The following is a 14115-nucleotide window of genomic DNA, read 5'->3' on the forward strand; positions in this document are numbered from 1 at the left end:
ACATATGAGCCTGAAATTTAGAGGAGAGGTCTGGGTGGAGATTATGTGGCAATTATTGACTAGATGGGACTTAAAGTCATGAGAGAGGATGAGACCTCCAGTCCAAGCACTGCTCGGGTCTCCTCTAACTAAAGTTCTGAGGAGGAGGCGGTGAGGCAGAACAGCACAGCAGGCTGAGCAGAGTGGCTAGAAAAATAGGAGTGTGTGATGTCTTGGAAGGCAGAGTCAACGTGTCAAGAGAGATAATGTCTGCTGTTGAGAAGACAGGTAAAACGACTTCTGACACGGATTATTGGGTTTAGCAATTTGGAAGGAATTAGTGACCTTGATAATTGGGTAGTAGAGATAAAAACAGAAAGGAATGGGTTGGAAAGAGAATGGGATGAGGGAAGAGGAGAGAGGTTGTACGTATAAACAGCTCTGAGAAGTTTTGCTGAAAGAGAGGGATAGAAATGGCCCAGTAGCTTGAGGAGAAAGTAGAAAAAAACTAAAAGGGGAAGGTGAGAAACTGTAAGGGGAGAGATTGTGTAAAACCATCAGCACTATAGCAAAAATAACTCATGGTAGTTTTGCTAAGGGACTGGGCCCCCCCACTTAGATCCTGTTCGAAAGCAACTGGCAATCATATACAAGTGGTTAACCAGGGAGCACCATTTTCTCTTTACAGAAGCCAGGACACAGTAATATTTGGACTGTTTATGGTCCTGGGCTCCCTCTGCCGTGTTTGCAGCGCGGGTCATGTAAACAGACCCGGGTTCCCTCCTTCTCTCCAGCCCATCTAGGCCGGTGCTGCTGCAAAGGCACTTGCTGCAAAGGCCTAACAGTTCCTGGCTTCCCGTTTTGTGCATCCACGTGCCGCCCTGCAAACTCTACACAGCAGCTAAGCCAACGAACGCTCGTTTACAGGAAACCGCCTCCAATTTCCTCTCGGGGCTGGTTGTACAAGGCGAAACCCCGACGCTCACTCTCGCAGGCCTTTCTGACACGCAACGGCCACAGGGCCCCCGCATCCGGCCTGTCCCGCCCGGTGGGCGCACCGTGACACCACGAGCTGGCAGGCGCCGGCGGTGGGCACGCCACGCACAAACCACGCCGCGCGGGGCGAGGCTGACCCACGCGGCCGCCCCGCCGGCGCCGCCCAACCGCCGCCGAACCTTCTAGAAGCGGCGCCCCACGGCCAGAACCCGACGCCCAAGGAGCCGGCGGACACCAGGGGGCCGGACGTAGGAGGGGTGGGGCGTGCAAGGCGACCGCGTCCGATTCGCTGCCGGCCCGGAGGCCCCGCCACGCCAGCGCCATGGCTCCGCCTCCTCCCTCCCCCTCCATGGCGCCGCCCGGGCTCATTCATTCCGCGCCCGGCCCGCCAGACACCTGCGCTCTCTTTCAGCTGCCCGCCGCCGCCGCCGCCAGCATGTCGGGCCCCGCCGCCGGGACTCCGTCCGCCATCCAGATCTGCCGGTAAGAGGGGCGCGCAGCGCGAAGGACGGCCGGACGCCAGGTCACCCCGCGCCTGCCCCTCCGCGCTCTCCCCGCCTCCGCCCCGGGCCAGGCCCATCATCTTCGGCCAGCCACCGTCTCCCGACCCCGCCCGCCCGCCCGCGGCCGGCTGCGCCTCGGGTGCCGCAGACACAGCGGCCTCCTCATGCGCGTCCTCGCCGGCCTCCCGCGCATCCCCCGGGCGGCGCCGCGGTCACGCAGGCCGTTTGCGCACTGATTCGGCGCGACGCCCTTTCCGGGCGGGGGTCGGAGTGCGGCCCCCTGCGCCCCGCCCAGCTCCGCCCCACCGGTGCCCAGGCACGCCGGAACCCCAGCCCAGGTCCCACCGAGCCCCCTAATTCAGGGTCGTTTTCTGGGTGGTGGTGCAGAGCCAACCGGATCCCCCGAGATGTGGGGCGCAAGTAACCGGCTCGCTGGTCGGCGTCCGGAGCCCGGCGAACCCATCGGTGGGTGCCCGAGTGGGCGGGGGCTGCAGATGTACAGTCCCTTTCAGTGCACCGCCTAGGTTTCTTGGGGGAAACCAGGGTTAACCTGAAGAAGAGAAAAATACCCTTCCTCTCTAACAGTTTACTGCTAAGAGGGAATGGTCCATTGAGCCTGGAAGCATCTTACACAATGCGGGCAATTGGTTGTTCTCAGCAGACCACCCCTGCCTTTCTCCACGGGTACCAGGTAGATGGAGGCCCCCAGAGGAAGCGGGAGATCGGGAACTGGCTCATTTCCGACCAGAGGATGGAGGGCAGCCTCAAGGTTACTCTTCATTCCCTTGGGCAGAATCTGAAGCAGGAACACTGGTATTTGAGCTTGAGCTAAGTAAGGGCAAGGCTGGGAAGGCCGCGCAGGCACTGGGGGCCTGCAACAGAGCCTGTCCTGCTTGGTGCACCGCTAAGAGTGACAGCTGCTTCCTGTTTTGGGGCAGGTTCCACAAATTTGGGCATTGGGTATCACACTAACCTGGGGTCCAAGCCAGGTTAGTTTCCTGTGGATGTTAACATCTCTCTGGAAGAGTAAGTGCTGGATCAGTGGGGTGCCCTGACCGCACCCCTCTTCTAGCCTAGTCCAGGGCCTTTACTGACTTCAAGGTCAGTTTTTACTTTTCTAGGGAGAGGGAGTCGGAATCTTTGGGGGAGCTTTGCTCCATTCCCTTTGTTCTTGGCTGCCTTGTCCCCCCCCCCCCCCAAGTTCCTGGGGCAAAAATAATAGAAGTGACTGATATTTGGAGAGAGTGGGGCCTGGATTCAGGTCCTTGGTTCAGGCTCTGCCTCTTATTGGCTGGGTGACCTTATTGGCTGGGTGATCCTTTGCAAAGGGCTTGTATCTGTCTCATCGCACTTGTTTTGTCCAGCTTCCTGGGAGGAGGCAAGGATCTCCGCCACTCCCCATATGTGGAGGAGGAAATTGAATTTCCGCAGACCCAGGGCCTCTGTAAGGTCATCCAGCCACAAGGGCCTGAGAAGCAGCTACTGCCAGGTCTTCTGTCTCCAGACCCATGCTCTTTCCACTGCACTCCCAAAAAAGAAGACACCGATTTCAGTCTATTTGCGGAAAGCTGGGCTTTTATGTACTTCATCAGGATGATGAAAACCTAGGCTATACATATTATCTTTTGAAAAACCAGCTTCTCACCTGAAACTTACGTAATGTTATTACCCAATGTTACCCCAATAAATTTAATTAAAAAATAAGTATCTGAAAGCCCCAGCTTCTAACAGTTAATAGATTTTTGGATAGCTTTAGACACTTCCATATGTGCACAAGCCTACATGTGTGGGCTTTTCTTGCTCACTGTGCTTTCCGGACTGCCTCTTGCATATTCACAATTGCATATTGTCTCTGCTGCCTTGGCTGTGGGATGCTTGGGCAGCGTACGTGGCTGAGGTGAGCCTGCCAAAGTGGGGAGGGCTGTGGTCACAAAGGCTTGGTCCAGTGAAAGCCCAGGACACAGGAAAGAGTAGACACACCAGTGTGGGGAGCCCTTTAAGGACATCTGAGCCGACACCCTGTGTTGAAAGAGGAGCCTCCTGGCCTAGGACAGCAGAACCCATGAATTTAACAAGTTTCACTGGACGCTTCCAAGGAGGAAAGTGCCCTGAGGGAGGAACACCGACCTGGAAAATTTGGTCCTTACCTTAGGGGGTTTCACAGTTCAGCAGGGAGAGGATGCTCTAACCCCCACCATCCTGGACAGTTAAGAGTGGTCACATGCTTTGGGTTCCGAAGGAGGCGTTGAAGGGCTTGGGGCTCTGAAGGCTGGGGAGGGCAGTGGTTAGAGCCAGCTTTGTAGTCCCACGCCTGGGTGTGAATTCAGCCTCTGCCACTTGGCTGCCTAACTCTTCTGTGCCCCCATTTTCTCATGGGTTGTTCCGAGTGTTAAAGAAAAGAAAACGCATCTAGTGCTTGGCAGAATGACTGGCGCATTGTAAGTAAATGGAAGCTCTTTTTGTCTGAAAAGTGGGACGCAAACTCAGGATGCTGACACCCTGGGTTCGAATCCCAGCTCTGCCTCTCGCAGGTGTGTAGTTTTAGGCATGTTCCTTATAACCTCACTGGGTCTCAGTTTTCTTACCTGTGAATCGGAGATAACAATAGTGCCTGTCTCAGGGTTGTTGTGAGGATTAAAACCTTTAGCACGGTGCAGGGCCTTTATAAATGTTGAGTTCACAAAAAGAACCCTTTGTCTCTGAGAACCGGAATTTTCGACGGCTGGGCCACTGTAGGGCGCTGTCCCCTCCTTTTGATCTAGCCCTACAGATGCAGGTTCTTGGGACAGCATTTAAACTCTTAGAAAAGAATTTTTCCTTTGGTTTATTTTGAGTAATATTAATTAACGTCTAGTCCTTGTTGGACTCAGAATGCTGATAAATGTCAGACCCAGAAGGACGCCTGGAGGCCTCCAGCCCAGCTCTGTCATTTTACGGATGAGGAAAATGAGGCTCTCAGAGGTTAAAGACTTGTCCAAGGCAACTTTGACCAGCCAGGGAGCCGAAGGCAACCTGGGGATTATTCCCTGCTGGGTGACCCATTGCTGTGATCTTTGCACTGCTTGGCAAGCTTTGGTTGACGTTTAGTTGTGGGGCATAATCACGGCATCAGCGTGGGCCCCCAGTAGAAGCCCCCTGAGTGTTTGTTGAAATACAGTTGAAGGACATGTCATGTAACAGGTTGTTGGAAAGTAGGACGTTGTGGAGCGGCGCGGTCCACTAGAGCTTTCTGCAGTGGTGGAAATGCCCCACTTCCACTAACCACAAGTGGCCACTGGGTGCTTGAAATGTGGCTCAGAGAAACGGAGTTTTTAAAAACATTTATTTAAGTTTATTGAAATATAAATGTAGATAGCCTCCTATGTCTGGTGGCGATCTTCTGGGACAGTCCCGTATGTAGAAGAATTAAAAAACCCCAATTCCTGGTAGGTCTCTGGGGGGACAGGTTTCCCCAGGGAGGCTTAGGAGCTCTCTGCGGACTGTGCTCAGCTCTCAGACAACCGAGCTAAAGGCGGCGGACCTTGGTGTGGACATGGCCCAGGGTAAGTAACCTGTAATCCTTTATTTGTAGGTAGGTGTGTGAGGACTACAGGGTTATCTTTTGCTTGCTGTGCTTTTAGCTGCAGATCTAGGGAGTGTCTTGAGGTGAGGGATTGCTTTGTTTACTGCTGTACCACGAATGCCTACAAAAGTGCCTGGCACCTAGTAGAGATACCAGTGAGTATCAGTGGAATGGACCTGAATTTTAGTATGTCATGGGGTTGGGGTTTTTTCCCCGTAGGGCTCTGTCTTTGGGTTTATAATGGAATTAATGAAAACATAGAACCTGATTTAGAGCTGGTATTCTGGAATATTCCACAAAACGATGCACACTGCTGGTTCCCTTCTTGGGGACCCTGGGCGAGGCTCAGTCTTTGCAGCCCAGAGAGCCTGTTTGGGAGGCTGTGCTCACCCACTGCCCAGTCTCTCCCTGTAAGTGGGCCAGGCAGCTTGGCATCACCCTTGGCTTGCTTGGCACTGCAACTGACCAGCTCCCTGGTTTCAATCAGGTCACAAGTTGCTTTCTCCTGGGGGCGGGGTTTCTCCAGGTGGGTACTGAGCCAGGATTACCTCCTGTCCACTTGGCTCTCTCACTCTCAGAGGTGTCCTGGGGAGGGGGATAAATGGTCACTCTACCTGCTCACTTTACCCTTGACCCTTGGACTATCTACAGCTGAATAACTGAGGAAACTTGTTACAAATGCAGATTTTCTGCACACAAATTATACTTCAGTAGAAAATCAACCAAATGCAGATTTTAACACATTTATGAGATATTTGGGGAAACTTGAATAGTCTTGATAGTGAATGATATTGAGGGATTTGTATTATACTTTAGGTGGGATGATTGTTTTTAAAAGGAGCCTTTATCTTTTATAGAGAATGCTGAGGTATTTATGGATGCCAAGCTGTGATACCTGACTTTCCTTCAAACTCATGTGGGGAGGGGGGAGCAAGTCGGGTGGACCCGGGAGGAACCAAACTTGATATTAACAGTTTGGAGCTGTTTGGTGGGTTTCAGGGTTATTTCCTTTTTTCCACTCTTGTAAGCCTTTGATGTTTTCCACAATTAAAGAATAAAAGGAAAACAGGCTCCTGAGCCCCCACCCAGACCTACTGCCTCTGCATCTTGGTGGGGGGCGGGGCAGGAATCTGCACCCTTCCAGCTCCCCTTGGAGCTTGAGAGCCACTGTCTGAAGTAGGGATGGGAACCTTCTGCTGTGAGCTGTGGCTTCTTTCCTCAGCCTCCCTGCTGTCCTGGGACCCCTGTGCTAGTTGGCATCCTCCCAGCCCTCCTGACACCTGCTGCCTGGCAGAGGTCCTTCTAGCCCAGGTGGAGCTGCTCCTACCTGCCAGGCGCCTGGTGTTTTGGGTCTGTCTCAGCCTATCAGTAACCAGCCCTGAGGCTGGATTAGCCCTTTTGGTTCTCAGGATTGCAAGATACCCTTCAGCACTAACCATCAGGAAACTGAAACTTATTACTTACAGGACCTGGAGATTACCCAGCACACGTGGGGCCACACAGTGAGGTCGAGGGTGGTTAACACGGTATTTATTTGAGACAGTCATCTTTGACGTGGATGCTTTGGCAATCAGAGCTTAAGTCAGGCACTTGCATTACAAAAAAGAAAATCACCCCAAGGTTATTGTTTATCCTATACCTAGTCTAGCCTGGTAGGTTGTGGAGGCCCACAGCCCCACCCATTTCCTCCTCTTCCTGGGAATGGCTAAGGCCCTGTTTGCCTTCCTCTCTCATTTGCTTACGTGGGAGGCGGGCTGTGTAACTTCGGGCTGAGTCATGAATTCCTTGCATCACTTCGCCGGTTTTAGAGAAACTTCCTTAGAGAAACTGGTAGCGGCACTAGACTGTGGACTGCTGTGGGGAGGGGCTTCCCCAGCAGGAGGCCTGGGGACGAGACCTGCATTCCTGTGGGGAGCACCCTGGGGGAGACGCAAGTGGGAGTTGGGAAGACCGCCTGGCCTCTCACCAAGGCATGAAACTGCTGCTGGCCTTGGCTATCCGCCTCCGTGGGCTGGCCCCACAGGCAGCTGTCCAGGCCAATGGTCCAAGGGAGAGACGCAGGGCTTCCGCCTGGGCTGTTGGAACCATGTCTGCTGTGTGGTCTGAACCCTGTGTCTCTGGAAGGTAGGGCGAGCAGGATACTGCTGTGCCCACAGTGATACGTGAGGCCGCCTGGGCAACCTGTCTGAGGGCTTCGGGCCGCGTGACTGAGGATTTCTTGGAAATGGCTCAAGAGGACAGTGGGTGCTGGATGTTCTGTTGTTCTGTCAGATTGCATGTGTCCACATCCTTAGTGAGGACCTGGCATGTTTTCCCCCAGGGACCAGTTGAACCCCACTCAGCTTGTTGGTAAAGGTGGGCTTTCTGGCCTGGGGGGCCCTGGGTTCTGGGAAGCTGGGACCTTTGAGGGTTTGAGGAACCCTGCATTCCAACAGCTATGGCCTGGGGGTATGGGTGTCTGCTCTCCCCTGGGGGGAATTGAGCTGTGATTTTTGTGCTGGCTTGTTTGGGGCCAGAGGGAACTGTCCTGAATGACTGTTTCACATGTTTTATTTCTTCAAAACTTTACAGAAACTTTGTTGAGTGGGTATACACTCCCCCTTTTGTACCAGCTTTATTGAGATACAATTCACATTCCATGCTTCATCCAATTCAGTGGCCTTTAGTCTATTCAGAATTGCAACCATTACTGCTATCCATCTTAGGACATTTTCATGACCTGGAAAAGAAATCCATACCGTTTAGCTGTTTCTCCTTGTTGTGACCCGCACCTCCCCTCCCCCCCCCAATATATTCCTTTTCTATAGATTTGCCTGTTCTGGACATTTCAAATGACTAGCTTCTTTCCCTTAGCCTGTTTTCAAGGTTCACCTGTGTTGTAGCGTGAATCGCTGCTTCCTTCGTGGTTCCCACGGTATGGATAGACCACATTTGTTTTTCCCTTCATCAGTTAATGGACATTTCCGTGTTTCCACCTTTTGGTTGTTATGCATAAAGTTACTATGACATTCGCATAAAGTTTTTGTGTGGACATATGTTTTTCTTTTGGGGATATGCGTGGCATAGTAAGAAATATTTATTTGGTCTTTGTCCCTGGGTTCTGGCACCCAGCTCCTAAAACCCGAGTCATCTCCCCAGTGATACTAGTGTCTTTTGTATGCTAATGACATGGCTGATGCCTGGGAGCCCCTAGAGAGCTAAGGATGGGGGACTGGTAGCCAGGGCAGGATTAGAGAGTTGGAACTTTCAGTCCTGCCCCTGGCCTCGGTGTGGTGGGGAGAGGGAATGGAAGTTGAGTCGATCATCCGTGGTTTAATCAGTACTGCCTCCATAATGGACTCTCCACAAAAACCCTAAATAGTGGAGTTGGGAGAGCTTCCAGGTTGCTGAATGCGTGTTGGTACTGGGAGGGCAGTGTGCCTGGAGATGGTGTGGGGGCTCCATGCCTCCCCACCCCATACCTTGCCCTGTGCGTCTCTTCCATTTGGCTGTTCCTGAGCCTATGTATCCTTTATAATAAACCAATAAACTTAAATGTTTTTCTTAGCCCTGTGAGCTGTTCCAGCAAATTATCCAACCGGAGGAGAAGGTTGTGGGGACCCCTGAAGCTGGCTCTTCAGAAGTACAGGTGGTCTGGGACTTGTGACTGGCGTGCAAAGTGGGGGCAGTCTTGTGGGACTGAGCCCTTCATTGTGGGGTCTGCGCTGACTCTGGGCTTCCGTGTCAAAACTGCATTGAATTGTAGGACGCCCAGCTGATGGCGAGAGTTAGAGAATTGGTTGGTGTGAGAAAAAAATGTGAAAACAGCTCACCCAGGAATGGAATTGCTGGGTCATATGGTAGTTCTGTGGTGACGTAAGAAACCTCCAAACCTGTAGAGAAATTTTTAAAGAAATGTTTATTTGAGCCAAACTGACAACATGTGCCAGAGAGGAAGCTCTCAAATGCTCCCAAGAATAACAGTTTTACTGTTTCTTTTATACATTTGAAATTAAGGAATACAAAATTTCATGGAGGTGGGAAAAAACCAGGCAGGGATTGGGTTAGAAGCTAGTTACCAAGATTTTGTGCTCTCTTGAGGGTTAATACCCGCTGGGGTGTTATTCTGGCGTTTCAAAGGTGTGTTAATTTAGATGCACAAGAACAATGGACAGGGCTGGCTTAAAACCTTTCACTAAAGAAGTTACATACCTGGGGCGTGACCTGCCCAGTTACGGATTTCTGATCAGGTCACCCTCTGGGTTACTTTCACAGACCGATTTTTCGCCCATACTTTTCCCTTTTGGTCATAAATCAGTCCAAAGGATGCATTGACCAACCTTTTGGTCGGGTAGTGTGGTCTCACAGTGTCCGGAAGGCTGCTTCCTGGGAAGTGTCAACATGGATGTCATCTTGTTGACCACTGGGGGTGGGGCACGACTGTACCCATGTGATTTGAGTTGAGGCTGAATTGTTCCCCAACAGGAAGAGTAGGTCTTACAGCCTTCATTGCGGGGGTGTGTGAGTGTGTGGAACCAAGGTTCATTCCTGTGGACAGAAAAGGGGCCACGCACTAAGCCTGACAAGCTCAGGGGAGGCCAGCAAGGCGGGCCCTACAAACTCAGAGACAGAAAGTAACCCCACAGGATGGTCTGAACATAAAGATTCCTGACTAAAAGTGGGTCATGGCAGGTAGTCACCTCCTTGGCCTGTAGCTTCCTTGACAAAGGTCAGTCTTTACCTGAAGTTTTAGCCTGTCTGTTGTCTTTTTGCATTGAGGATAACATACCCTTGGAATGTCAGAATAATCTCCATTTTCCGGACCCCTGAGGGCACACCCTCCCACCCGCGCACAGAGACTACAGGACCCCTCATTGTCTTGTTCCCTGAATACCATTTCTGTGTGCTGTAAATGTGAATTACTAACTGTCCTGTACCCACCAGTGTAAAAGCAGTATGTTTTTCAGTTTTGCTTTTTATCCAATCCCAGAGATTTCCCCGCTTTGCTTTCTCCCACCTCCCTAATCTACCGTCAGTGGATTTCATATAACCCTCTTTATGTCTCCTCCTTTGATTCTAATGTATACAATAAGCTGCAAAACTGCTGTTCTCCAGAATGTTTTCTCAATCTGTTGAGATTTTGCTTCCGGGCAATTGTTACCAGTTTGGTTCAAATAAACTCATAAAAATTCTCTGCAGGTTTGGACGTATCTTCCGTCAGCATTCCTGTCCTGTGAAATCTCATGATGGGTGTTGCCTTCTCTCTCCTTTTTCTGCATTTGGTATCTAGTATAACATTTACATCGCCACAAAAAGAGTATGAACAGTTATCTTCAGTAATCATAAACAGTTGAGCTATATAGAAAAACCCAAATAACAAGTATAACTGTTACTATGACTAATATTAACAGACAGGTAAGACAAACAAAATGGGTTCTGAATTCAGTATCAATCTGTACATGTACAGGTCTTGTCGATGTCTTGGGATTGATGTCTTGTCTACCTCTACTGTCAGTGCTTCCCGTCCTCAAGGAGTCTTCGATGTCTGTAGACAGGGTGTTACTGCAGACTCGAAAGGGTCCACTTGCCTGCGCGCATCCAATCAAAAGAAAGAGGAGCAGAAGTTTGCAGCAAAGAAAGTAAAGGTTTATTCAGGGAGTTGGCATGAAGTCTAGAAGACAGGTGAGCCAGTGCTCTCAAAAACCTGGCTCCCTGATGGCCTCTAGTGGCTACATTATATAAGGGAAAAAGCATCAGTTATGGTTGCTTTGGGAGCTGGGGTTGGGAGCTCTACAGATTGGTCAGGGCTAAGGCAGGGGACACTTGATCATGGCTTCAGGCCCTGGTGTCAGTCATGGCCTTGTTCCATCCAGTTTCCAGGGCCTGCAGTCCGTGGGGCTGTTCCGCTGTCATGGGTCCCGGAGCTGAAACGTAACTGAGGCCGAGGTGTCAGCTTGGTTGTCCTGAACCCTCACTCATTGTTGGAGGTTTCGTTATTGTATCCCAGTCATGGTTGATAGACCTGAAACTTGATTCTTTCATGAAGCTTTATTCTTAGGTGAATTTGGTGTTGACCAGAACGCAGTGTCCTAAGGGCTTAATGATTAGAAGGAGTGGACGTACAATATAAGTACAGATAGGAGGATGTGTGGAAAGAATGCAGGTGACTTACATAGTTCTGTCAGGGTGAACAAAGCTGGCTTGGATTAAAGCAGAATGTGTGCTGAAGAAATGAAGTCATGTGCGGTTAAAGGGTGTCCATTAGCGGTTAGGTGCCTGATAAGGTCCCTTCTAACAAGGTTGGGGAGTTTTATTTCATGTCCTTCCTAATAAAACAAAATCCAGGTGGCAGTCAGTGATCTTTAAAATGTTCGTCTTCTGGGAGCTTGCTGTGAAAGGAGATGGTTACCCACTTGGCATTTTCTTGAAATGACTCTATCAAACCCTGGCAATAGTGTAGGCTGTCTTTTCTTCCCTTTCTTTCGCCTTGCGCTCCCCCCGCCTGAGGCAGTCGGTAGCCAGTCGTTGGTCAGCCGCTCACATCAGCTCACAGCAGCTCTCGCTGGCTGCCAGCCACTCACGATGGCCACCGACCACTCATGGCAGCACACGGTAGCCCACGGCAGCCCTTGACAGCACACAGCAGCTCACGCTGGCTGCCGGCCACTCATGGCAGCCCACGGCAGCACACGGCAGCACACGGTAGCTCGAGGCAGCACATTGCAGCCCACACCATCCTCCGGCTGCTCACGGCCTCTCAGCTCCAGAGAGAACTGTTGTTCACAATCTTAGTTGTAGAGGGTGCAGCTCACTGGCCCATGTGGGAATCGAACCGGTGACCTCTGCGTTAGGAGCATGGCGCTCCAACCACCTGAGCCACCGGGCTGGCCCAAGATGTCTTTTTTCAACAATTTCAGCTCATAACTTCCTTCATCTAAGCCTAGTTTCAATGTGCTGAGATGCATGAAGGAATGAAAAACTGAGAAATGGGAGCCAGGGAGCAGGGAGGAACCAAGCAGCCATCTTGGGTTTCCCACAGCCCCGACTAGTCACTTGACTTACAACCATTGTTCACCCATACAATATACCCTGGAAGTTTTCCTCACTTATTTTATGACATTTCCCATGGAGTTTTAAATCTTTTGAGGTGTTCCTGGAGCGCTTCTGCATAGAGTTATTCTTACATATCATGAGATTTTAACCCTTAAAACCTCAAAGTCTAATGAAAACTAAGAAGTAATAATTAACATTCTTTAGCTTGGCAAATTTATGAAGACATTTTATAACCTCTAGGAACATTTTTTCATGGACCTCAAAGTCAATTATTAACATGAACTTATTTTTGTAAACCCAGGTAAAATAAAAACATGTCTGTTTTACTTAAACCAACAAACTTAAGCTAGATTTTATTTACTAAGTATTAATCTTAGATCATGTGAACTTGAAAAGCATTTGAATTAGTTTTTATATTTGAGAATTTTAGACTATCCAATCCTTACAAGTGCTTGCCTTTAAATTAATTTTAATAATGCTATCTGGAAGTAGAAAATTATCTCACATTTACAACATACGAGTACATATGTAAACATACATGGATAGATACAGAGATTTTTGGGTCTTGAGAACAACTCACTAGTTTATGAAAGAACAATTAGATCCCAATTTTGCCCTGGAGGTATTTACAGTTTATATCTGTCCTTGACAAGTCAACTTGTAAATGACTTTCCACCTTTTAAAATAAGGACAGCCATTTTTAATACCTCAAAGAATAGGGTTGACACCTAAATGACATCATAAGTGGGTCCATTCATCCAAATCCTGTTACATAGTTTCATTTTAGCTTAGGAGAGAAGGCTTTTTTAAGTTCTAAGATGATCTCTAATATTTTTCTTTTCAGTCATTCTGCCTAATTTTGTAGCCAGCTTTTTCTAATTATGCATGAAAAAGATGAATTTAGAAGTATCAAAGGATTCCTCATCTCGGCCATCTTAGTCTTAATGTGATGCTGACTGTCGGGGGCCTTGTTGGCTTGGGAGACACGATTTCCTATGTTCATTTTGAGATCTGTAGAGTCTGGACAAACTTCTAGGAAAAACCAGCCCTTATGTACCCGTGTCCAGAGGAACCAAATTCCATGTATCTGCCTACAGCACTGCTTTATGCCCAAGAGGGAATTTGACCTGGGGGCAACCCCACAAAGATTCTTAGTCACCTAAGAATACCCAAGCAAGGTCAGCCAGAGCTGACCAGAGGCCACTGGAACCACCATGCTTTCCAAGGCACGGCCCCTTTCTGTCCCCTCTCTTGGGGTGCACCCATTCCAGGGCATCCTGCCCTTCTCCCTGGCGCTCCCACCAGCTTCTGCAGGATCGGTTGTTACCACACTGCGTGGCTCCCGGTGCCCATCTCTACCACTCTGGATTCGCAGATCTGAACTCTTGTCACCCCATTGGTTATTTGGGTTGGGGAAGCAAACATCTATCCTTTCTCTTTTAGAGCTGAAGAGAGTTCAGTCTTATTTTACCAACAAAGATTTTGTTGAGACTCTCAGTAAGCAATCAAATTAAAAGCAGCAACCCATTTTTTTTCCTTTCCCTGGGCTATTGCAACCCTTACCACCTTGATGATTTTCTAAGGACAGCTCAAAGTCATGGCCTGCTACTTAAAGCAGGGAGGTCCAGAATTTCAAAAGAAGACTTACCCAAGTTCAACTGGTGAGAACAGGGAACCAGCTGGACCCAGCACTGGGTCCAGTACGCAGGGTGGTCCTGGGTGGGCTTTTTTGAAATGCTGCCCACTATGCCAAGTAATTGTTAACTTAAGAAATGTCCATGGGTGGCCGGTTACCTCAGTTGATTAGAGTGTGAGCTCTGAACAACAGGGTTGCCAGTTCGATTCCGACATGGGCCAGTGAGCTGCACCTTCCACAACTAGATTGAAGACAATGACTTGAGCTGAGCTGCTGGTAGAGCCGCTGGATGGCTCAGTTGGTTAGAGCACGTGCTCTTAACAACAAGGTTGGCGGTTTGATTCCCGTGTGGGATGGTGGGCTGCGACCCCCACAACTAGATTGAAAATGGCAACTGGGCTTGGAGC

General features: G+C 49.8%; 1 protein-coding gene across 2 annotated transcripts in view; it reads left to right on the forward strand.

The window, feature by feature from the left end:
• Nucleotides 1–948: 948 nt before the first annotated feature.
• ACOT7 (acyl-CoA thioesterase 7) overlaps nucleotides 949–14115 on the forward strand; it is a 93127-nt gene continuing 79960 nt past the window's right edge. The window contains exon 1 of one of the 2 annotated variants that reach the window (XM_019746775.2): nucleotides 949–1458. In XM_019746775.2, coding sequence (XP_019602334.2) covers nucleotides 1298–1458 — 161 coding nt within the window. In that variant the 5' untranslated portion in view covers nucleotides 949–1297. Of the gene's footprint in view, nucleotides 1459–6911; nucleotides 7165–14115 lie in introns of those variants that run through there. The other variant, XM_019746776.2, reaches the window with a different exon arrangement.

Source organism: Rhinolophus sinicus, linkage group LG06, assembly GCF_036562045.2.
Source record: "Rhinolophus sinicus isolate RSC01 linkage group LG06, ASM3656204v1, whole genome shotgun sequence".
Lineage (NCBI taxonomy): Eukaryota > Metazoa > Chordata > Mammalia > Chiroptera > Rhinolophidae > Rhinolophus > Rhinolophus sinicus.